This window comes from Esox lucius, chromosome 13, assembly GCF_011004845.1.
Source record: "Esox lucius isolate fEsoLuc1 chromosome 13, fEsoLuc1.pri, whole genome shotgun sequence".
Classification (NCBI taxonomy): Eukaryota; Metazoa; Chordata; class Actinopteri; order Esociformes; family Esocidae; genus Esox; species Esox lucius.
In genome coordinates, this window is record NC_047581.1 from 21877453 (window position 1) to 21900783 (window position 23331).

The window sequence follows — 23331 nt, forward strand, 5'->3', positions numbered from 1 at the left end:
AGGTAGATGGTAGACGATGATGAGGTAGTCTGAGGTAGATGGTGAGAGAGGTTGCCTGAGGTAGATGGTAGACGATGATGAGAGGTAGTCTGAGGTAGATGGTAGACGATGATGAGAGGTAGTCTGAGGTAGATGGTAGACGATGATGAGGTAGTCTGAGGTAGATGGTGAGAGAGGTTGCCTGAGGTAGATGGTAGACGATGATGAGGTAGTCTGAGGTAGATGGTAGACGATGATGAGGTAGTCTGAGGTAGAAGGTAGACGACGATGAGGTAGTCTAAGGTAGATGATGAGAGAAGTTGCCTGAGGTAGATGGTAGACGATGATGAGAGAGGTAAAAAACACGTCAGTCACCCAGACAGACCTACTGGCCCTAGTTCTGTCCCATCTGGACTACTGCCCAGTTGTTTGTTCAGATCAGCAGCAACGAAGGCAAATTTTAAGCACCCGATGCTCACAACCATAAACTCCAACCCATTAACAAATCATTGTGTAGTTGTCCTTCACGTCACCATTCAGTTGTCATCACTCCAATGACTGGATAAGAGCATCTGCTAATTGACCATCATGAGAATTGCCCTAACTTTTAATGTGTGTTTTCTGTGGCAGTGGCTGGAGCAGTGGCGGATATCAACAGGAAGATTGCAGACGGGGACTCCCAGATCACCCTACAGGCACTTCAGTCACCACTGGCTGGGTTAAGAGGGGTCCTGGCTGAGTGTGCAGACACCTACCAGACTGGTCTGGCCCAGCGTCAGGGTCTCAGCGCTACCACTGGTAACCTGGCCTAGAACCAGTTTATTACCCAGTTCAACCGTGCCCTTACAAAATATATGCAGTGCAACGTACAGATTGACGTTAAGGAGCTTGATACGACAATATTTCATAGTCCACTTATCATAGGCATATATCACATGATATTGAGGTGTTTCCTCTGTAGAAGGCAGCCGTGGCTGATTTTCAGGTGTTGTTTCCTCTGTAGAAGGCAGCCGTGGCTGATTTTCAGGTGTTGTTTCCTCTGTAGAAGGCAGCTGTGACAGTGTGTGGGTTAAACACTTGATCAAGGGCAATTATGACTACTACTACAACCTGGTGAGCAGAGAGGGGACCTGGGAGGAACCTGAGGACTTCATACACAACAGCACACAGCTCAGCAGAGAGGAAATACAGGTGCATGTCATTTATGTTGAATACGTTTATTTATCTAAATTCGTATAAAAACATTGTTAATATCGTTTTTACAAGACCACATACAGTGGGGAGAACAAGTGTTTGATACACTGCCGATTTGGCAGGTTTTCCCACTTACAAAGCATGTAGAAGTCTGTAATTTCTTTGTCAAAGGTACTCTTCAACTGTGAGTGACGGAATCTAAAACAAAAATCCAGAACATCACATTGTATGATTTTTAAGTAATTAATTTGCATTTTATTGCATGACATAAGTATTTGATACATCAGAACTTAATATTTGGTACAGAAATCTTTGTTTGCAATTTCAGAGATCATACGTTTCCTGTAGTTCTTGACCAGGTTTGCACACACTGCAGCAGGGATTTTGGCCCACTCCTCCATACAGACCTCCAGATCCTTCAGGTTTCGGGGCAGTCGCTGGGCAATACAGACTTTCAGCTCCCTCCAAAGATTTTCTATTGGGTTCAGGTCTGAAGACTGGCTAGGCCACTCCAGGACCTTGAGATGCTTCTTACGGAGCCACTCCTTAGTTGCCCTGGCTGTGTGTTTCGGGTCGTTGTCTTCAATCTTCAATGCTCTTACTGAGGGAAGGAGGTTGTTGGCCAAGATCTCACGATACATGGCCCCATCCATCCTCCCCTCAATATGGTGCAGTCGTCCTGTCCTCTTTGCAGAAAAGCATCCCCAAAGAATGATGTTTCCACCTCCATGCTTCACGGTTGAGATGGTGTTCTTGGGGTTGTACTCGTCCTTCTTCTTCCTCCAAACACGGCGAGTGGAGTTTAGACCAAAAAGCTCTATTTTTGTCTCATCAGACCACATGACCTTCTTCCATTCCTCCTCTGAATCATCCAGATGGTCATTTGCAAACTTCAGACGGACCTGGACATGCGCTGGCTTGAGCAGGGGGACCTTGTGTGCGCTGCAGGATTTTAATCCATGATGGCGTAGTGTGTTACTGATGGTTTTCTTTGAGACTGTGGTCCCAGCTCTCTTCAGGTCATTGACCAGGTCCTGCCGTGTAGTTCTGGGCTGATCCCTCACCTTCCTCATGATCATTGATGCCCCACAAGGTGTGATCTTGCATGGAGCCCCAAGGGAGATTGGCCGTCATCATCTTGAACTTCTTCAATTTTCTAATAATTGCACCAACAGTTGTTTCCTTCTCACCAAGCTGTTTGCCTATTGTCCTGTAGCCCATCCCAGCCTTGTGCATGTCTACAATTTTATCCCTGATGTCCTTACACAGCTCTCAGGTCCTGGCCATTGTGGAGAGGTTGGAGTCTGTTTGATTGAGTGTGTGGACAGGTGTCTTTTATACAGGTAACGAGTTCAAACGGGTGCAGTTAATACAGGTAATGAGTGGAAAATAGGAGGGCTTCTTAAAGAAAAACTAACAGGTCTGTGAGAGCCGGAATTCTTACTGGTTGGTAGGTGATCAAATACTTATGTCATGCAATAAAATGCAAATTCATTATTTAAATATCATACAATGTGATTTTCTGGATTTTTGATTCCGTCTCTCACAGTTGAAGTGTACCTATGATAACAATAACAGACCTCTACATGCTTTGTAAGTAGGAAAACATGAAAAATCGGCAGTGTATCAAATACTTGTTCTCCCCACTGTATGTTATTAATCCGTTAATACATTGATCCAGTGGATTAGTTTTAATGTGTTCCTGTCCTGTGGTCAGAGTGTGGTCGGAGATGGGACAGCTGAGTATAACAGGGAACAGTTGTGGTTGGCCCATGAGGCCCTGGTAACCCAGCTGCAGGCCAGGGTCAGAGGTTACCTGGTGAGGAGAGCTCACACTCAGAGACTGGACTACCTACGACAGCAAGAACAACATGTGGTGCGACTGCAGGTATAAAACTGTCTCATGTTCTGGCTGGTCAGACAAAGACACGGGAATGGACCTAGTTCACATCTTTATTTTGACGTTTTGTTTCTAGGCTTCCTGGAAAGGCTATAAACAGAGGAAGGAATACAAAGACAGAATGTCTGTGCTAACAAGCAACGTGCAGACAATTGTCAAGGTAACAACTCGTTCAATTTGAACGAGAAAACATTAATTTAATTGAAGTGGCAATATTCAGACGAACAAAACACACAGCTGGTTGTAACATGGTTGTGTTCCTCCCTGTCCAGATTCAGGCATTTGTTAAGATGTGGAGAGCTAAACGTCAATACTGTCGAAGACTACAGTATTTCAAAGACCACGTGAGTAACGCACCACTGATATTTCAAATGGGGGTTAACATCATTGAGATGTAGTGTGGGATATTGTTCTTGTTTTATACAGGAATCTCTTCAATCTTTGGCTTTTTTTTTCTGTTTCTTCTCAACCTGTTGGTCATCCATTTTCTTGTTACTTAGAATGTTATCTGGTAGTTAAAAATAATAGCATTACAATACACAAACACTCATTCCATAAATTGAAATTTAACTCATAAGTAGAATTGGTGTTTCTCACATCATATGCCACGGCGTCTTTGCAAAATACCCTTTTGAATACAGCAATTGTTATCTAGAGTTTTCATGGTCGTTGACGGGCTGTAGCAAAAGGTCACCATAGGGACATTTTACTGGTGGAAGCTTTGAAGTATAATGCAGTTGATTTTATATGATGACATAGTGTTGAGCAGATCATTCATATCTAACAACTCAAATTAGAAATCAAAATGACTTACTTCATAAGTAGCATTAGTGGAGGTTTGTTTGGAGAGCTAAAGGAGAGGAAAAGTTTGCTTTTTCAGTTGCTACTTTTCCGTCTGAAGACTAAACCGGCATTAAGATGGGATGCACAAAAGAAACCAGTTTTAAATGCAGAACATTCCTAAATATCTGCACCCACTAAAGCAGCTTGCTCTACTCGAAATTGTGCCCTGACAAGTGGGTGACCTCCCAACACAAAACCAGTTGTCTTACAGTGGGTGGTCCAATCATTCAGCAAAGATGACTGAGAAGAAGCTGAATTTGAACTTGCATTGGGCATGTTGCATATCATGTTAAAGAGATATGTCAATGCAGTACCTACACAAAATTTGACATATTTTACATTTTAGACATTTAGCAGACCCTCTTATCCAGATCAACTTACATTTTGTGTGTGTGTGTATATATATATAAAATACACACACACACACACACACACACATCATTACTAGTGAGTACACAATATTTAAGCAGGTAGGTATCACCACAGTCCAAGACAGAATCCATGGAACCATAATTCCAGACCGGATTGCTCAGAAGTAATGAGTGTGTTTCTCAACGAACAAACTGAACAAACATTTGTGCATGACACATAGTTCTATGATTTGACTATTGCTTCTGTGATATTTGCTGAACCTTTTTGTTTGTATCTTTAGGAGAAGGACATAGTGAAGATCCAGGCTTTCCTGAAGGCTAACAAAGCCAGAGACGACTACAGAACACTCAGTGAGTTTAGCATTTAATACGTCACACAGTTTTAAATAATTACCTGCCCATCTGTGCAATGCTAATGCAAGGTGTCTATCTGTCTCTCTGTGGGTCTGTCTCTCTGTGGGTCTGTCTCTCTGTGTCTCTGTCTGTTTGGGTCTGTCTCTCTGTGTGTCTGTCTGTTTGGGTCTGTCTCTCTGTGTGTCTGTCTGTTTGGGTCTGTCTCTCTGTGTGTCTGTCTGTTTGGGTCTGTCTCTCTGTGTGTCTGTCTGTTTGGGTCTGTCTCTCTGTGTGTCTGTCTGTTTGGGTCTGTCTCTCTGTGTGTCTGTCTGTTTGGGTCTGTGTGTCTGTCTGTTTGGGTCTGTCTCTCTGTCTGTTTGGGTCTGTGTGTCTGTCTGTTTGGGTCTGTCTCTCTGTCTGTTTGGGTCTGTGTGTCTGTCTGTTTGGGTCTGTCTCTCTGTCTGTTTGGGTCTGTCTCTCTGTGTGTGTCTGTCTGTTTGGGTCTGTGTGTCTGTCTGTTTGGGTCTGTGTGTCTGTCTGTTTGGGTCTGTGTGTCTGTGTGTCTGTCTGTTTGGGTCTGTGTGTCTGTGTGTCTGTCTGTTTGGGTCTGTCTCTCTGTGTGTCTGTCTGTTTGGGTCTGTCTCTCTGTGTGTGTCTGTCTGTTTGGGTCTGTGTGTCTGTCTGTTTGGGTCTGTGTGTCTGTCTGTTTGGGTCTGTCTCTCTGTGTGTCTGTCTGTTTGGGTCTGTCTCTCTGTGTGTCTGTCTGTTTGGGTCTGTCTCTCTGTGTGTGTCTGTCTGTTTGGGTCTGTCTCTCTGTGTGTGTCTGTCTGTTTGGGTCTGTGTGTCTGTCTGTTTGGGTCTGTCTCTCTGTGTGTGTCTGTCTGTTTGGGTCTGTCTCTCTGTGTGTCTGCCCTTCAGCCGGGGCCCAGGACCCTCCTCTGTCAGTGGTGCGCAAGTTTGTACATCTGCTTGAACAGAGCAGCCTGGACCTGCTGGAGGAACAGGAAGTGACACGGCTCAGGGAGGAAGTGGTTACTAAGATCCGTTCCAATCAGCAGATGGAAAAAGACCTGAACCTGATGGACATTAAGATCGGCCTACTGGTTAAAAACAGGATCACCCTACAGGTGACATATTTTTACAGACCAAGCTAACACCACTGACCAACAATGCTCAAACACGAGTGGAAAGGTGAGCAGTGCCTTCATGTCTTCTCAGGATGTGGTGTCTCACAGCAAGAAGCTTAAGAAGAAGAGCAAAGAGGAGTTGGCTGCAGGGGACAAACAAGGCATCAAGAGCCTGAGTAAAGGAAAGAGGAAGAAACTAGAGGCGTACCAACACCTCTTCTACCTGCTGCAGGTCAGTTTCAAACACACACAAAAAAACACACACACACACTGTACGTACACACACACACACCTGTCTTCTCTCCTGCTCTCCAGACCAACCCATCGTACCTGGCCAAGCTGATCTTCCAGATGCCCCAGAACAGGTCCACTAAGTTCATGGATACAGTAATCTTCACCCTGTATAACTATGCCTCCAACCAGAGAGAGGAGTACCTGCTGCTCAAACTCTTTAAGACCGCTCTGGAGGAAGAGATCAAGTGAGTGGAACTTTCCGTGTCCCAAATCGCACCAACACACATCTTGGGATCACAGTTCATTTCTGGAAGGAAAAATGAAATGCCATTCCTGCAGATCAACATAGACAACGGTCTTGGTTTTTATTGTTGTCGGGGAATTATGTTAGGCCTCTCAAATTTCCACTCTTATGTTGTGTTCAGCGTGGTGACATACTGTTAAGTCTGTCAGTCTGACTGATATGATCTACTGGGAAGATTTAAACAATGATGGCGCATCCGCCAATTCTGGTTTTTCGACCACACCACTCACCATGGTACAAATAGTTCCCGGCTGTGGATGTTGACTCTCACAAAAAGACTGAAATATGTCAATAAACTTTATAAATGTGATTACAGAGGGCGTATAGTCTTTAGTTGTCGTAACAGAATAGCCTGACCTTTTTTTATCATACAATGGAAGTATTCACACCCCTTGGGCTTTTCACATTTGGTTCCTTTACAAACTGTGATTAAAATCCATTGTGATAATTGATTCTAAATAATTTATTATTGATAAGTATTTACTGCAAGTCAATACATTTTAGAAATATATTTGGCTGTGATTATGTCAATGTGTTTCCTGGGTAAGTCTCTCTTACATCTGTGTGTTCCCTGGGTAAGTCTCTCTTACATCTGTGTGTTCCCTGGGTTAGTCTCTCTTACATCTGTGTGTTCCCTGGGTAAGTCTCTCTTACATCTGTGTGTTCCCTGGGTAAGTCTCTCTTACATCTGTGTGTTCCCTGGGTTAGTCTCTCTTACATCTGTGTGTTCCCTGGGTTAGTCTCTCTTACATCTGTGTGTTCCCTGGGTAAGTCTCTCTTACATCTGTATGTTCCCTGGGTTAGTCTCTCTTACATCTGTGTGTTCCCTGGGTTAGTCTCTCTTACATCTGTGTGTTCCCTGGGTTAGTCTCTCTTACATCTGTGTGTTCCCTGGGTTAGTCTCTCTTACATCTGTGTGTTCCCTGGGTTAGTCTCTCTTACATCTGTGTGTTCCCTGGGTTAGTCTCTCTTACATCTGTGTGTTCCCTGGGTTAGTCTCTCTTACATCTGTGTGTTCCCTGGGTTAGTCTCTCTTACATCTGTGTGTTCCCTGGGTAAGTTTTAACACTCATGATGCTGCCAAAATGTTCCCTATTTTCCTAAATTCTTCAGGTTCTGTCAAGCTGAGGGAGATCACAAAAAGACAGCAGTTCTCAAGTGATAGATTTTTAAGCTGATTTTAATCCAGCTGTGACTTTGCCACTGAAACCCTGTACATCATTTGTTGTTAAATTGGCTGAACGCCCCTGAAGAGATGGGAATAATGCGGTTGCCTGGTATAATGTCAGCCTCACTCGTCCTCAGGTCTAAGGTGGACCAGATCCAGGACATCGTTACCGGGAACCCTACCGTCATCAAGATGGTGGTGAGCTTCAACCGCGGAGCCCGCGGTCACAACACGCTGAGACAGCTGCTGGCACCTGTCGTCAAGGAGATCATCGAGGATAAAGGCCTGGGCATCAACACTAACCCTGTGGATGTGTACAAGGCCTGGGTCAACCAACTGGAGACTAGCACTGGAGAGGCCAGGTGGGGCTAACACACACACACACACACACACACACAAACACACAAACACACACACATTTACTGACCTAATTCTTGTCCTTTATTCCCACAGTAAACTTCCCTACGAGGTGACCCCAGAACAGGCCATGTCACACGAGGAAGTCCGTGTGAAACTGGAGTCCTCCGGTCAATCTCTGCGGATAGCCACAGACAAAGTGCTTAACTCTATTGTATCTTCATTGGACAATATCCCGTAAGTCTGAGTATTCTTTGTTATAGCATCCTAGTTTTTGCCTTCATAGGGGTCTCAGGCAAAATAAGTGTTCTTTTAAGGTGGGGCTTCAAGGAAGTAGTCCCAGTGGTGTGTTTATGGAAGCTTAGACAAGGCAGTAAGAAACCATGTTTCTTACTGTTACATAATTGCTGTCTGGACAACCTTTGAAGTCCCACTGCAGTGCTCAATACCCTCCACAGGGGGGCAATGGTGTTATTTTATACACCATTTTGAAATGGTATTATTTTATACACCATTTTGTTATGACTCTCCGTCATTAGTCCATCAGTTGAAAGTGTTTTGTGTCTATGCAGTGCATGCTTGTTTAACACCTTGTCCCTGTTTTGTGCATGTAGCTATGGCATGAGATACATTGCAAAGGTCCTGAAGAATTGTCTTCATGAAAAGTTCCCAGATGCTACAGAGGATGAGTTGTTGAAGGTATAAACACGTTACGTATTACATTAAATACACATTTCAAAAATGTAAGGGGACATTGGAGAGGCAACAGCAAGAACGCCCCCAAAAATGGAATGGTTTTGCAGGTGGTGGCCACAGACAACTGCTCTCTTCTTATCCTTCCTGGCTGATTCAACCCATTCAGGTTGTACAGGCAGTCCAGCTCCTCTTTGTGCCATTGCAAGAAGGTTTGCTGTGTCTCCCAGTACAGTCTCAAGAGCATGGCAGGGCAGCCAGAGCTCTACAAAATGACCTCCAGCGGGCTACTGGGGTGCATGTTTCTGACCAAACTGTGCTAGCCAACAGTACCCTGACTCCTGTTAGGTACCAGGATGAAATCGTCAGTCCTTACATTGGTGCAGTGGTCCCTGGGTTCCTCCTGGTGCAGGACAATGCCTGGCCTGAGTGTGTAGGCCGTTCCTGGATGACGAAGGCATTGATGCCATTGACTGGGCCTCACGTTCCCCAGACCTGAATCCAAATTAGAACCTCTGGGATGTTACATATCAGTGCATCCGACGCCTCCAAGTGTTGCCACAGACTGTCCGGGAGCTCACTGATGCCCTGATCCAGGTCTGGGAGGAGATCCCCCAGAACACCATCTGCCCTCTCATCAGGAGCATGCCCAGACGTTGTCGGGAGTGCATAAAGGCCTGTGGGGCCCAAACACACTACTGAGTCACATTATGAGTTGCTATGATGAAATTGGAAGTTGGAACAGCCTGTGATTTCAAATGTTTACTTTGATTTTGGTGTGTTTGAATCCAGCCATCAATCGGTTGGTGATTTTGGTTTCCATTGACCGTTGTTACCTCATTTTGTTCCCAACGAATTTCACAATGTACAGTAAAGATTTTGATCTTTAATATATTCCGTTCATTGAGACGCGGTCTGTGATTTACGTTTTCCTTTCATTTTGTTGAGCAGTGTATTTTGTTTGCCCTTCATATAGCTTCCATGCATGTTGCTGGTCTTGTTAAAGTAATATGAAGTTCCTGTAGTGTTCACGAACAGCCATAGTCCCAATGCATATTAGATATGACAGCTCGTTGTAAAGCTATATTTAACTGAGTGCCGCTGTGACTGTGTCTGTCAGATTGTAGGGAACCTGCTGTACTACCGCTACATGAATCCGGCCATAGTGGCTCCCGACGGCTTTGACATCATCGACATGTCAGCCGGAGGTCAGCTCCACACTGACCAGCGGCGTAACCTGGGTTCCGTGGCCAAGATGCTGCAGCATGCTGCAGCCAACAAGCTGTTTGAGGGAGAGAATGCCCACATGACCCCCATGAACAACTACATCTCCCAGACCTACCAGAAGTTCAGGTGAGAGTGAAGCATTTCATTTCTCAAGCCGCTTGGTTGACATTTGGTTGGGAGTTGTAGTTTTCTGTCTGCAGACCAGGTAAGAGAGAAACAATGTGCTTATTCACAAAGTTCCAATTCATACATAAAATCTTGCCTCAATACAGCAACACTTGAAAAGATCTGAAGCATTGAAACTCAATGCTCATCAAATTACACTGAAAAATTATACGTTCCAGTCATCTATTATTTGAAGTCAACAAAAAAGCATTTTCATGGTCTGTAAAAGTACAACTCTAGCTTCAATAGCTGGTGATGCCCCCTTTGGCTGAAATAACTTCATATAACATTTTCTTGTAACACTGTCAGCCTCTTAAATCAACTAGGAGGTATTTTTGCAGACTCTTCTTTACCGTTCTATTGGAGGGCACGTTGGAGGGCTTTCTAGCATGCAAGGCCCGCTTCAGGTCCTCCAACAGCATTTAAATTAAACTCAGCCATTCCATAACCCTCCAAATCTACTTTTTGACCCATTCCGTTGTATCTTTGCCTGTCTGTTTTCCGTCTTTGTCCTATTGTAAGATCCATGCTTGGTTCGGTTTTTTGACAGATGGCTTCACATTCTCATCAGAAATTCTCTAGTACAATATGGAATTCATGATTGACACTTGATGGCAAGTATTGCCAGGCCCTGAGGCAGCCAGGCCCCCTGAAACGTTAATGCCCCCACCTCCATGTAGGGTTATTCCTTCCTGACCTCCCATGTGGGTCAAGTTTGTATAGTCTTTCTGCCATCTGACTTCAACACCGATTGTGGCAGGCAAAGACCTGTAGCGCTTTCAATGAGCACCTTTCGGTCAGCTCTTAGGTTGTCCAACCAAATTCAGCCTATGTAGATTGTCAGTGGTCTGGACTTTTATCTGCTCCCAGACTCATGGGCATCAATAACCTTTGTCTAAGGCCCTCTGATAGGTCTTTTGATCTCAGCATGATGCGTTGCCACACACCCATGTGGTTAAGACCAAACAAGACCAAGTTTTTAATCTTTATGGAAGGCTGGACCCTCCCCAGTTACTCTTTAGATTTTCTAGTAATTTGAACCTGTTTTGGTGCACTTGATTCAGATTTCTGCCATTTTATGTGATGGTTAACGTAGCAGTTTACTTTTTTCATAAGGACACTTCTGTTCATTTTATTTGCAGAAATGTTATGCAGTTGTTAAACCCTGGGGGCTGTTGGCAGTTCAAATAAGGGAGGTGTTAAACCTTGTGTTACTGAATTTCCCTGCAGATCCACATTGTAGCATTCACAGACTGATGAAAATAGATTTTCATGGGACTGCCATGCATAGAGAAATGTTCCCTCTCATAAATCAGAAGAGGATGAAATGACAAAGAAAAAGAGCAGGTTATAGCAGTTAACACTTGGGTCAGGACAACAGTTCTGTTGACATGGGAGCAGGGGGAAGCTGGTTGGGAGCTGGGATAAAGAGGAAGTGTCTTTGTGTGAAACTACAGTGTCAGCAAGGAACATGAGGTAGGGGGTATTCACTCAAACTCAACACTACGCGCGCGCACACACACACTCACACACTCAGAGACAGACAGACAACGAAAGGGACATAGGGTTATTTTTCCAGAGGACTCTTACCTTCCCTCCTAAACAACATTGACTCATCATTCCTGGAAAAAAAATTTGAATTTCAGACAACAGTAACCAGGATGTTTTGTCTTTAAGCCCTTACGTTAATATCAATATAATTATTAATATTTAATATTATAAAAATATCGTATTCTTTATGAGCTGATGATGGATACTAATGTTATCCATTTGTCCAGTGATGTTCCTTGTGTGTTTAGAGGTCAGCCTGAATGCTTTGATCCTGTCTTGCAGGGTGTTTTTCCAGGCGGCGTGTGACGTCCCTGAGCCGGAGGAGAGGTTTAACGTAGATGAGTACTCTGACATGGTGACTCTGAGCAAACCTGTCATCTACATCTCCATAGAGGAGATCATCAACACTCACTCGGTAAGACCAGGCTACAGAGAGCTAGATGGGGAGATGGAGGGATGGATGACAGCTGGACGGACGGATGGAGGGATGGATGACAGCTAGATAGGGTCGGAGGAAGGAAGGGATGAATGACCGCAAAATAGGGAGGGAGGGATGACATTCAGAAAGAGATAAAGGGAGGGATGGGTGACTAGATAAGGAGAGCATTGGAGGGTATTTATCTGTCCACATTTAGTGGTGGAAGGAGGAATGGCTGAGTTTGGTTTAACTGCAGAGCTGGATGATGCTAGAAAAACAGTGCTGACCTCAAACCATTATCTCACACAGAGCACATGTAACAGAGTTAAAAATGTACATTAAGCTCACTCCAAAACTAGCTTAAAATGGTGTGTTTTATTTGGTGGTAAGCTGGTGCTAACTGGGTTGAGTCTTAGCTGGTGTAAACTGGGATCGTTTACACATATAATGAAAGACTTGTCACTCTCTCTGTCTCCAACTTATAAGGCCAGTTTCTTGTGTTCAGGGACAGTGATGAATGGAATGTCGGCTGAGCAATGGCCTTGGCTCCTTTTAGCAGTAAGAGAAAAAGGCCTCTGCCTGTGCCATAAAACCGCCATAAGAAACTGTTCTCTAGGAGGAAGCTCTTGAACAGCAGTGGGTTATTATTACTTACATCCTACAGGTGAACAGAGCTCTATTCCTTATTGGGAAGAGCATAGTTAACTTGAGTCCCCATATAGCAACCGACATTGTATGATTTTCTGTGTCTCCTGGAGATATTTGTGTAACCTTGCATTTTTAGACTACCTCATAACTTAACTGGGTTGTGTCCTAGCTGCTGTTGGAACATCTGGAGGCCATCTCCCCTGACCACAACGACCTGCTGCATGAACTTCTGGAGGACCTGGGTGACGCACCTGATGTGGAGTCACTGCTGGGTACCAAACACACCCCCACACTATTTCTGTTACACTCCACAGTTCCTCTCAGAAATGTACAAACACCGGACATTGTAAGATAATCATTTTTCTGGTTAAATCACGTAAAGCTTTGAATCCACAGTCTCAGAATGAGTCAGGATGCCTGGAAGTAGAGCTAAGCACTTGACATTTTCTCCAGGTGAAGGGGCTGTAGATCCTACCAATCCCAACAAGGAGAGCACCCTGAGTCAGCTGGCTAAAACGGAGATCTCCCTCACACTCACCAGCAAGTTTGAGCTGCTAGACGGCGATGACAAGGACACCAAAGGCCTTATGATGAAGTAAGATATTAAATGACTCCCAGGTGTCACCATGTCTTAGATGGTTTACCCATTATGGACTTCTTACCATCGATGCTCTACTACCCAGAGAATGCACAGTGAGATGTGTTGTCCTGAGCCGGTGGGAAGCTCAAACCTTTCTCCCTGAGCTCTTTGTTCGGCCTCCCTTTAGTTTCTTGATGATGTGGGAGGGCAGCTCCTCTTCAGACCAGTCAAGACTCCTCAGTTTATTGCGTTCTCTTGTTCCTAGCACTGACTTCTATAAAAAAGTTTTGTGGTGGTTCTGGATCAAAGCATTTGGCTAAATGACTGAAATATACTAAAATATAAATGTAATGAGCCAGAGAAAACACTTTCAATGGTGTTTTATGATGTTAAATAAACAAAGTGACTTTTGCCCATTGACAGCTCTGTGAGCCCCTGCCTGCTCCATTATCACTTCCTGTCCTGACAGGAAGTGGTTACATGGTCAGGGTTATCTTGCCAATGGGCCTGCTCACTTTAGCTAATTTCTTACCCTTCCTTGAGGGAAAGGCCTGAGTTCTTCTGATATTAATGCATACACCATGTTTCCTGTGACGTGCCAATACATCGAGGCATGACTTATCATGTACTCATACCCAGAATGAGTGGTACCGACCTCCAGTAGATGAGATGAGTCGCGTGTTAGGAGTGTCATCCCTCCAGCAATGGGGGTGCAAGGCTATGGTAGGAGCGTCATTCCACCAGAGTGAAGATGAGGCGATATTAGGAGAGTCATCCCTTCAGTAATAATGAGGAGGCCATATAATTAGCGTCATTCCACCAGAGTGAAGATGAGGCGATATTAGGAGAGTCATCCCTTCAGTAATAATGAGGAGGCCATATAATTAGTATCATTCCACCAGTAGTGGAGATGAAAGGCCATGTTAGGAGTGTCATGCCTACCGTTGTGGTCTCCGCCTCAATGTCTCCCCAGTCTTCCTATTGTAGTGCACCAGTTTCTTCCAGGGTTCTTTAAAGGCTGCCCTTATAAGAGGCATTTAGTGTGACTGTGGTCCTGGAGTCTAACATGCACTGGTGCAGGAAACAGGAAGTGTGACTGAGTTGCGACTAAGTAGTGTCAGTGTAACATGTCTGTTGTGTGTTTGAACACAACCAGATGTTTCCTCTCCTGAGGACAGAGCAGATGCCAGAGCTCCACCCACTGCCAGATGTTGTCCAACCTAATCAACAATATGTACACCGTGCAACCGCCAGGAGGGAGAGGCCAATATTTGATCTACATTACTTAGTTCATTGTAGAAGTGTTTTAAAACTCACATTGTACACAGACACCAAGTCGTTTTGTGCTGGCACGTATTGACGGTGTTACATAATCAAATCAATCAATCCAATGTATTTTTAAAGCCCTTTTTACATCAGCAGTTGTCACAAAGTGCTTTTACAAAACACCCAGCCTTAAACCTCAAGGAGCAAACAACAGTAGTATTACATTTGCTAGGAAAACTCATTAAGAAGGCTGAATATTAGGAAGAAACCTAGAGAGGAACCAGGCTCAGAGGGGTGACCAGTCCTCTTCTGGCTGTGCCGTGTGAACATATTAAGAGTACAAATTGTAATAGTTAATAAATGCATGTGGGCTGAGTCCAGAGTCTATTTAAACTTAGTCCAGGTCGGAAGCATTACCTGATGGACAAGGACAGGGACAACACGGGGGAGGGGGAGGTGTCAGCACAGTGGCAGCTGAAATCAAGCTGCAAAACAACCAGGAGGACTTTGGACAGGGACAGCAACGAATCTTTCAAGCCTGGTACTCATCTGGTGTTGGCCAAGAATGTTCGATATAAGGTTTCATACTGAGTGGTCTAATGTCCCGTTTGTTTTTCCGTCTTTCTCAGGACTAAGAAGCTCATAGTAGATGTGATTAGGGTTCAGCCAGGAGACACTCTGCCAGATACCCTGGAGACCCCGGCTTCTGCCCTCCAGGTGAAGTCCTTGTCTTGAGCCCATCACCATAGCCTAGCTAAAATTAACACTGTATAAAAAGGGGGTTTATTTTTTATGCATTGCCTTTTGTGTCATACCACAGGGGGAAGGAGTCATGCTAACTTCTCCTTTATGTTTTTGTGCTGTGCTGTGATGCAGGAATGTGAACATGCTAAGCTGGTGGAGTTGCGTGCCATGCAGGACGCCCAGACCCCAGAGGGACTGAAGAGCAGCCAGGCCGTTTTGGAGGACAGACAGCTTCCTCTGGAGCAGAAAAAGAGGAAGATCCTCCGCAACCTCCGTACCCTGGAGCAGGTTGGCCTGGTTACTGCTGCTAACAAGTACCAGGACCTTATTAATGACATCTCAAAGGTATACATACTAACTTTTATTTTCATTCAAAAATGGATTTCCCTATCCCCTTGCCCTAACCTCAGTTACCATAACATCTCATAAGCCTACAAAAGCATTTTGTACCATCAGGATGTTTCAGAATGTTTTCATTTCATGTCAGGACATTTTAGTGAAAGACACATGATGGCCTTCAGAGTTTGTCGCAGCAAACCATTTTAATCAGTCATGTCCTTTCTAAATGTGATTGACAGGACATTCGTTACCAGAGACGCTACAGACAAAGAAGGAAGGCAGAACTGGTTAAGCTCCAGCAGACACTGAGTGCACTCAACTCCAAGACAGCCTTCTATCAGGACCAGACCAACTATTATGACACTTATATTAAGACCTGTCTTGACAACCTCAACAGGAAGTGAGTGTCCCCTACAAAAACTCATCTTTTCCCAGTAACCATAAGACTGTAATCTGACTTTATCTGAACTTTACATTGACAATACAGGGCCTTGAAAGTATATCAGGATGTCATAAATTAACTATCACAATTTCTTGCCAGAAATATTTTTCCTAATATTGACTAAATTTGAATTATATATATATATTTTCAGTGACTAACCAAGTTTTTTCATTCATACAATGCAACTACTGTAACTGGATTAATTTGAACTCTGTCAAACACAATAAAAGGCATTGCATTGTATTTTTAAAATCATGAAACAAATTCAATATAATTTTTTGTTTAAATTCTTTATATTTTAATGTTCTAACAGCCTGCACAACTTTTATGTTGCATGTGGGTTGCAGACATTTTAGCTGTATTGTCTCTGTTGTGAGTCAGTCAAGACACTGTGCCAGTTTCTTAATTAAATAGTTATTATTATTGGTGGATGAAGGTGATTTGAATGGGGCCATGTAGGCTAGTTTTGAAATGCAGGAATTGCTGTTGTCATTAAAGGGTGATCAGAGAGACATTTAATGTGACGGTATGTGTCTTTCCATGTAAAACAAATTTGGTGTGTGTGTGTGTGTGTGTTCTTCTTTGTCCACAGGAATGCACGGCGGTCCATAAAGCTGGACAAGGTAGAACAGAAGGCCAATAAGAAGGGAAAGCATCAGTCTTTAAAGTACACGGCGGCCCGGCTGCATGAGAAGGGAGTTATCCTAGAGATAGAGGGTCTGCAGACCAACCAGTGAGTGAAGCAGAGCTGCGGACATAATGTTACTATTCTGAAATCAGTGTTGTATTCTTCTCTACACCCGGGAAAAGGTTTTACAACAAACCGCCATGTTATTGTACTTCATGTGTATCGACGGTTGCGTTGTTTAACAACAAAACGGATGCATACGGAAAACGATTATCCATGTCAATGTCTGGAAAATAATTAAGCCATAGAGCATTCTATAGAAGTTAGAGATAAAGTATAAACAGCTGCATGTATAAGGAAAAGTGTACAAATCAATATCCAAGTGTTTGGGTATCCCTGTGGGTGCAGTCTTATCAATAACCAGGAAGTGGAAGCTGCAGCAAACCACCTAGTGCCCTTTAAAACTCAGTGCTGAAACAAGGAGACATGTTGGAGAAGCCACAGCTAGGCCAACAATCACTTGTTGGAGATATAGAGTGCAGTGGCTAGGAGTGGTTCAACAGGCAACCATTTCAAGAGCTCTCCATATCACTAGTTTTCCTTAATAGAGTAGCAAGAAAGAAGCTGTTACTCAAAAAAGCAGTACATCTGAAGTTTGCCAGAAAGCATTAGTGACCCAACTGTTATAGAGCATTTTGGCCCAAATTCATAGTTATTCACGGCACAAACCATGACTTTCCCACACATTAAAACACAATCATTTAGAGTGAATTATGGGGGTTACCGCATCATGCTATGGGTATGTTTCTGATCAGCAGGCACAAAATATCTTGTTAAACTTTAATGAAGAATGAATGGAGCAAAATGAAAGGAAATGAAGAGGCTGAGGTCGGGGGTAAGCTGTGTCAGCTCTGAGTAAGACTGCGAGGAAGGAACACCCTTATTAAGGGGCATTGTCTATACTGACACCCACTGCATTCTCTATCTCTGACTTTTGCTCTCTCCTTTACTTTCTCTATCCATCTTTCCTCCCCCTCCATTTCTCTGAACACTCACTCCTGCCCTTCCTGTTTTGATAAGACTTTTCCAGTGAAGTGATGCTGAAGAGAGCCCAAGTCATCCCTTGGGGCTACTCTGTGGTAAGCCCAGGCCATGTGAAAGAAGAAACAGAGAGTTTGTCCATTTGTCCTCTTTGAAACCATTTAAAAGCACGACAAATCCCTTTGTTGTCAATGCAATTTCTAAAAGACAAATCCCTTTTTTGTCAATGCAATTTCAAAAAAAAAAAAATATCTGGTCATGTCGCTGTGAACAGTTAAAAACAGCTGGATAAGATCAGGTTATTCTCCAGAATGTGTCTTTATCCTTTCTTTCCATTTAACTCATTCAGTCTGATGTTTTTCAATTTTCTCTCAGGTTTAAAAATGTCATGTTTGACATCTCACCTAGTCAGGAAGTTGGAGACTTCGAGGTGAAGGCCAAATTCATGGGAGTCGAGATGGAAAAGGTCCAACTCCATTTCCAGGTAATGCTTTTTCCTAGAATCATAACGACTAATGGCTGTCACAAGTCTCCTTCTGACAGACCAATGGTTCTCTGTCTGTTGTCTAACCCTGTCCCAGGACCTCCCCCACTAGCACTGTAATGTACTGTTTTCTTACCATTTACAAGTCCAGGGCCTTCTCCACTAGTACTGTAATTTACTCTCTGATGCATCATTCCCAGTCTGCAGTATGATTGTTGACTGTCCCTGTCTCTTGACTGTCACTCCTTGTCTCTTGACTGTGTCCATTTGTGTCTAGGACCTTCTCCAGCTGCAGTATGAGGGAGTTGCGGTAATGAAGATGTTTGATAAGGCAAAGGTCAACGTCAACTTGCTTATCTTCCTCCTCAATAAAAAGTTCTATGGAAAATGAGACTTTATAAAACCAAAGAAGGAGGGGAGAAGAGAAATGGGAAATAAGTGTGAAATGATTGTGTGCCTTCTAACAAAACAATGTTTTCTGAAGGAGCTATTTTTGAATGATTGTTTCATGCTGATTTGATTGATCACTTAATACCAAAAATCTTCTAAAAATGATTTGGGTTTGTTACTGGTATTGGCATGTAATACCAGTTGCTTCATTTGTTTGTAGTTCAGTTTTCCACTGGGTAATTGTAAATTGAATATATTTTTTAAAATATTGTAATGACATATATATTTTGTATGTAAGGCAAACACAGCGTTGTCACTTGTAAAAATGAAAGTAGGTTTGCAATGAGATGTGTACAATGCACTACCGTCTAAGGTCAGAGTGGCAGTTAAGAGGCAACGTTCCTTGCCATGTAACAGCCACCGTGAATAGAAGTTTAACCAGTGCCTTTTGAATCTAGTAAATTGGGGGAAGTTGTGCATCTTTTTAAACCAAATACTGAACCACTGTTCTTTCTGGAGTTTGACTGATTTGTAGCCATTGATCTGTCACATATAAAGTAAAATAATTTCAAGTGTTTTAGTGAAGTTATTTATAAAATGTGTATTTGGTTTTGTAAAAACAAACACAGAACTGTGATTCAAAGATGTTTGTTTTACTACCCAGTTTCCAAACATGTTGGGTCACTGTGTACAATACAGAATGCAATGATGTTAGTCATTTATCCCTATATTTAATTTAAATAGTGCAAAGACAACATATAAAATCTTGAAACTGAGAAATTGCATAGTTTTTGGAAAAATACATGCCTGTTTTGAATTTGATGCCAGCAGCACATTTCAAAAAAAGTTGGGACAGGGGCATGTGTAACACTGGTGCATCACCTCTTCTAACAACAGTGAGCGTTTGGGAACTCTGGAGACCAATTGCTGTAGTTTTGATATTTAAATGTTCTCCCATTCTTGCTTGATTTAGGATTTCAGTTGCTCAACAGATTGGGGTCTCCTTGGTTGTATTTTTCATTTCATATTGCGCCAAAGGTTTTCAATGGGTGACAGGTCTGCACTGCAGGCAGGCCAGTTTAGCACCCAGACACTTTTATTACAGAGCCGTGCTGTTGTAATACAGAATGTTGTTTGGCATTATCCCACTGAAATAAGCATGTAATTCCCTGAAAAATACGTTATATGTTGCTCCAAAAATAGTATATATTGTTCAGCATTTATGATTCTTTCACAGATGTGCCAGTCACATCTGTTTTTAATGCTGTGCTGTCTTAGGGCCCGTAGATCAGGGACATCCAATAGTGGTTTTCGGCCTTGTCTCTTGCGTTCAGAGATTTATCCAAGTTTAGTTTTTTAGCATTACACAACTTTTCCAGTTTTTTGTTGCCTCTGTCCCAACTTTTTTGAAATGTGTTGCTGGCATAAATTTCAAACTGGGCATGTATTTTTCAAGAAACAATAAAATGGCTCAGTTTCAGCATTTGATATGTTGTCTTTGTATTTCTATTTTCTATTCAATATAGGTTTTAAATGATTTGTACATCTTTGCATTCTGTTTTTATTTATATTTTACGCAGCGTCTCAACTTCTTTGGAAATGGGGTTGCAGTTGTTTAGAGTGGTTCAGGTACTTCAGTGCCTTCAGAAATGATTCAGAACCCTTCCTTCTCTAGACTTTTTATATGAAATACCCAGTCTACAAACAGTACCCTATAATAACAAGGAGATAACAGGTTTTTAGAAATTTGTGCCGGTTTTTTGAAAATCGAAAACAAATATAATGTTAGGTCTGGAAATAATTTGACACTGACAGGTTTTATTTTGGCTATTCACCAAAATATGTTCATGTTACAGTTAAATAATGAATATGGACTTCATGTTAAGTCTCAGCTTTAATTAGAGGGTATTCACATCCAAATTGGCATTCATATTTGGAAGCTGTTACTGTGAACCCACAACATGCGTTCATAGGAGCTCTCAATGCGAGTGAAACAGGTCATCCTTAGGCAGCAAAAAAAATTATTATATCAGAGAGATAGCAGGAACATTAGGAGCGGCCAAATGAACAGTTTGGTACATTGAGAAAAAAGAACACTGGTGAGCTCTGCAACACAAAAAGGTCTGGACGTCCATGGAAGACAACAGTGGTGGATGATCGTAGGATCCTCTTTGTGGTAAAGAAAAACCCTTCTCCAAGTGAAGAACACTCTCCAGGAGGTAGGTGTGTCATTATCCAAGTCTACTGTACCATAAAGAGAAGACTTTACAAGAGCAAATACAGAAGGTTCACCACAAGGTGCAAACCATTCATAAGCCTCAAGAATAGAAAGGCCAGATTAGTCTTGATAAAAACATCTAAAAAAGCCAGCACAGTTCTGGAACAGCATTCTTTTGACAGATAAAACAAAGATCAATCTGTTCCAGAATGATGGGAAGAAAAAATTATGGAGAAGGCTTAGAACGGCTTATGATCCAAAGCACACATCTGTAAAACAGAGTGGATGCAGTGTGATGGCATGGGCATGCATGGCTTCCAATGGTACTGGGTAACTAGTGTTTATTGATAATGTGACAGAAGACAAAAGCAGCTGAATTTTGAAGTGTATAGTATCTAGTGTATTGACTGCTCATATCCAGCCAAATTCAGCGAAGTTGAGTGGACGATGCTTCACTTTACGGATGGACAATGGCCCATAGTGCGAAAGCAGCCCAATAATTGTTTTTAAGGCAAAAAAGTGGGATATTCTGCAATGGCCAAGTCAATCGCTTGATCTCAACCCAATCAAGCAAGCATTTTACTTGCTGAAGACAAAACTTAAGGCAGAAAGACCAACTAACAAAAACCAAAGACAGTTGTAGTAAAGACCTGGCAAAGCATCACAAAGGAGGAAACCCAGCGTTTGGTGATATCCATGCTTTCCGGACTTTAAGCAGTCATTGCCTGCAACGGATTCTTGACAAAGTATTAAAAGTGAATGTGTTAATCTGTCCAATTACATTTGAGCCCCTGAAATAAGGGGACTGTGTATGAAAATGGTTGCAATTCCTAAACATTTCAAATGGTATTTTTGTTCAACCCCTTGAATTAAAGATGAAAGTCTGCATTGCAATTGCATCTTGGTTGTTTCATTTCAAATCCATTGTGTTGGTGTACAGTGTTGAAATTATGATAATTGTGTCAGTGTCAAAATGTTTCTGGACCTAACTGTATATTGTATTGAGACCGTTTGCTGTGACCTCCAAATTGAGCTCTGATGCATTGTGTGTACAAACCCCAATTCCAAAAAAGTTGGGACACTGTACAATTGTAAATAAAAACAGAATGCAATGATGTGGATGTTTCACATTTCAATATTTTATTCAGAATACAACACAGAGGACATATCAAATGTTTAAACTGAGAAAATGTATCTCTTTAAGGGAAAAATAAGTTGATTTAAAATTACATGGCAAAAAAGTTGGGACAAGGCCATGTTTACCACTGTGTGGCATCCCCTCTTCTTTTTATAACAGACTGCAAACGTCTGGGGACTGAGGAGACCAGTTGCTCAAGTTTATGAATAGGAATGTTGTCCCATTCTTGTCTAATACAGGCTTCTAGTTGCTCAACTGTCTTAGGTCTTCTTTGTTGCACCTTCCTCTTTATGATGCGCCAAATGTTTTCTATGGGTGAAAGATCTGGACTGCAGGCTGGCTATTTCAGTACCCGGATCCTTCTTCTATGCAGCCATGACATTGTAATTGATGCAGTATGTAGTCTGGCATTGTCATGTTGGAAAATGCAAGGTCTTCCCTGAAAGAGACGACGTCTGGATGGGAGCATATGTTATTCTAGAACTTGGATAGAACTGCATTGATGGTGCCTTTCCAGATGTGTAGGCTGCCCATGTCAATTTACATAATAAGTTGCAAATTGGTCCTCCAGCTGTTCCTTATCTGTACATTTAACTTTTCCGACCTGTCCCAACTTTTTTGGAATGTGTAGCTCTCATGAAATCCAAAATGAGCCAATATTTGGCATGACATTACAAAATGTCTTACTTTCAACATTCGATATGTTATCTATATTCTATTGTGAATTAAATATACGTTTATGAGATTTGTAAATGATTCCATTCCTTTTTTACTCACATTTTGTACAGTGTCCCAACTTTTTTGGAATCAGGTTTGTAATTTGATCATACTTGAGATATCTCTAGAACTTGGAGTCCCCTTGTGGTGAATTCAATTGACTGGACATGATTTAGAAAAGCCCACACTGGTCTATATAAGGTCCCACACTTCACAGTACATAGAGCAAAACAAATAAAAATTCAGAGCTGTCTAGCCACACTAAGTAACTAGGCAAGAAGGACCTTGGGCAGGCAGGTGCGCAAGCACCCAATGGCCATTCTAACAGAGCATCAGAGTTTCACTGCATAGTTGGAACAACTGAAAGAAGGCAAACCATCTCTGCAATGCTCTTGGTAAGGACTTCATGGAGTGGTTTGACGGATGCCTCTCCTAAATGTGAGAGGCGTAGGACATGCCATCTGGAGTTTGCCAAACAACACTTGAAGGACTGAGAAAACAATTCTCTGGTATAATGAGCGAAAAATTTAATGTTTTAGGCTTTAATGCCAAGCACTATGGTAAAAACCACACTGTGTTCATCACCTGGCTACTACCATTCCTACGCTGAAGCATGTTGATAGGAGAATCATGCTATTGGGATGCTTCTCAGTGGCAGGGCCTGGGAGACTGATCAGGATTGAGGGAAGGGAGCAAAATACAGAAAGTTCCTTGAAGAAAGCTTGATCTGCACAGTATCTCTGACTATGCACAGACTGGGGCAGAATTCCCATTTACACACAACAACAACCCAAAGCACACTTCCAAGACAACAATAGAGTGGCATTGGGAC

At 42.6% G+C, this 23331-nt stretch overlaps 1 protein-coding gene across 3 annotated transcripts in view; it reads left to right on the plus strand.

Moving 5' to 3' along the window:
• The window catches only part of iqgap2 (IQ motif containing GTPase activating protein 2), a 57498-nt gene extending 38497 nt beyond the window's left edge, over nucleotides 1–19001 (plus strand). For all 3 annotated transcript variants that reach the window (XM_020052720.3, XM_013136819.3, XM_020052721.3), the window contains 22 exons: nucleotides 610–777; nucleotides 1025–1170; nucleotides 2891–3061; nucleotides 3150–3233; nucleotides 3346–3417; nucleotides 4569–4638; nucleotides 5539–5747; nucleotides 5839–5979; nucleotides 6063–6226; nucleotides 7591–7815; nucleotides 7907–8047; nucleotides 8425–8509; nucleotides 9624–9856; nucleotides 11729–11861; nucleotides 12682–12784; nucleotides 12966–13107; nucleotides 14988–15075; nucleotides 15235–15447; nucleotides 15681–15841; nucleotides 16476–16616; nucleotides 17928–18036; nucleotides 18314–19001. In XM_020052720.3, the coding sequence (XP_019908279.2) occupies nucleotides 610–777; nucleotides 1025–1170; nucleotides 2891–3061; nucleotides 3150–3233; nucleotides 3346–3417; nucleotides 4569–4638; nucleotides 5539–5747; nucleotides 5839–5979; nucleotides 6063–6226; nucleotides 7591–7815; nucleotides 7907–8047; nucleotides 8425–8509; nucleotides 9624–9856; nucleotides 11729–11861; nucleotides 12682–12784; nucleotides 12966–13107; nucleotides 14988–15075; nucleotides 15235–15447; nucleotides 15681–15841; nucleotides 16476–16616; nucleotides 17928–18036; nucleotides 18314–18427 (3113 nt within the window). In that variant the 3' untranslated portion in view covers nucleotides 18428–19001. The remainder of the gene's footprint in view (nucleotides 1–609; nucleotides 778–1024; nucleotides 1171–2890; nucleotides 3062–3149; nucleotides 3234–3345; nucleotides 3418–4568; nucleotides 4639–5538; nucleotides 5748–5838; nucleotides 5980–6062; nucleotides 6227–7590; nucleotides 7816–7906; nucleotides 8048–8424; nucleotides 8510–9623; nucleotides 9857–11728; nucleotides 11862–12681; nucleotides 12785–12965; nucleotides 13108–14987; nucleotides 15076–15234; nucleotides 15448–15680; nucleotides 15842–16475; nucleotides 16617–17927; nucleotides 18037–18313) is intronic.
• The last annotated feature ends 4330 nt before the right edge of the window (nucleotides 19002–23331 follow it).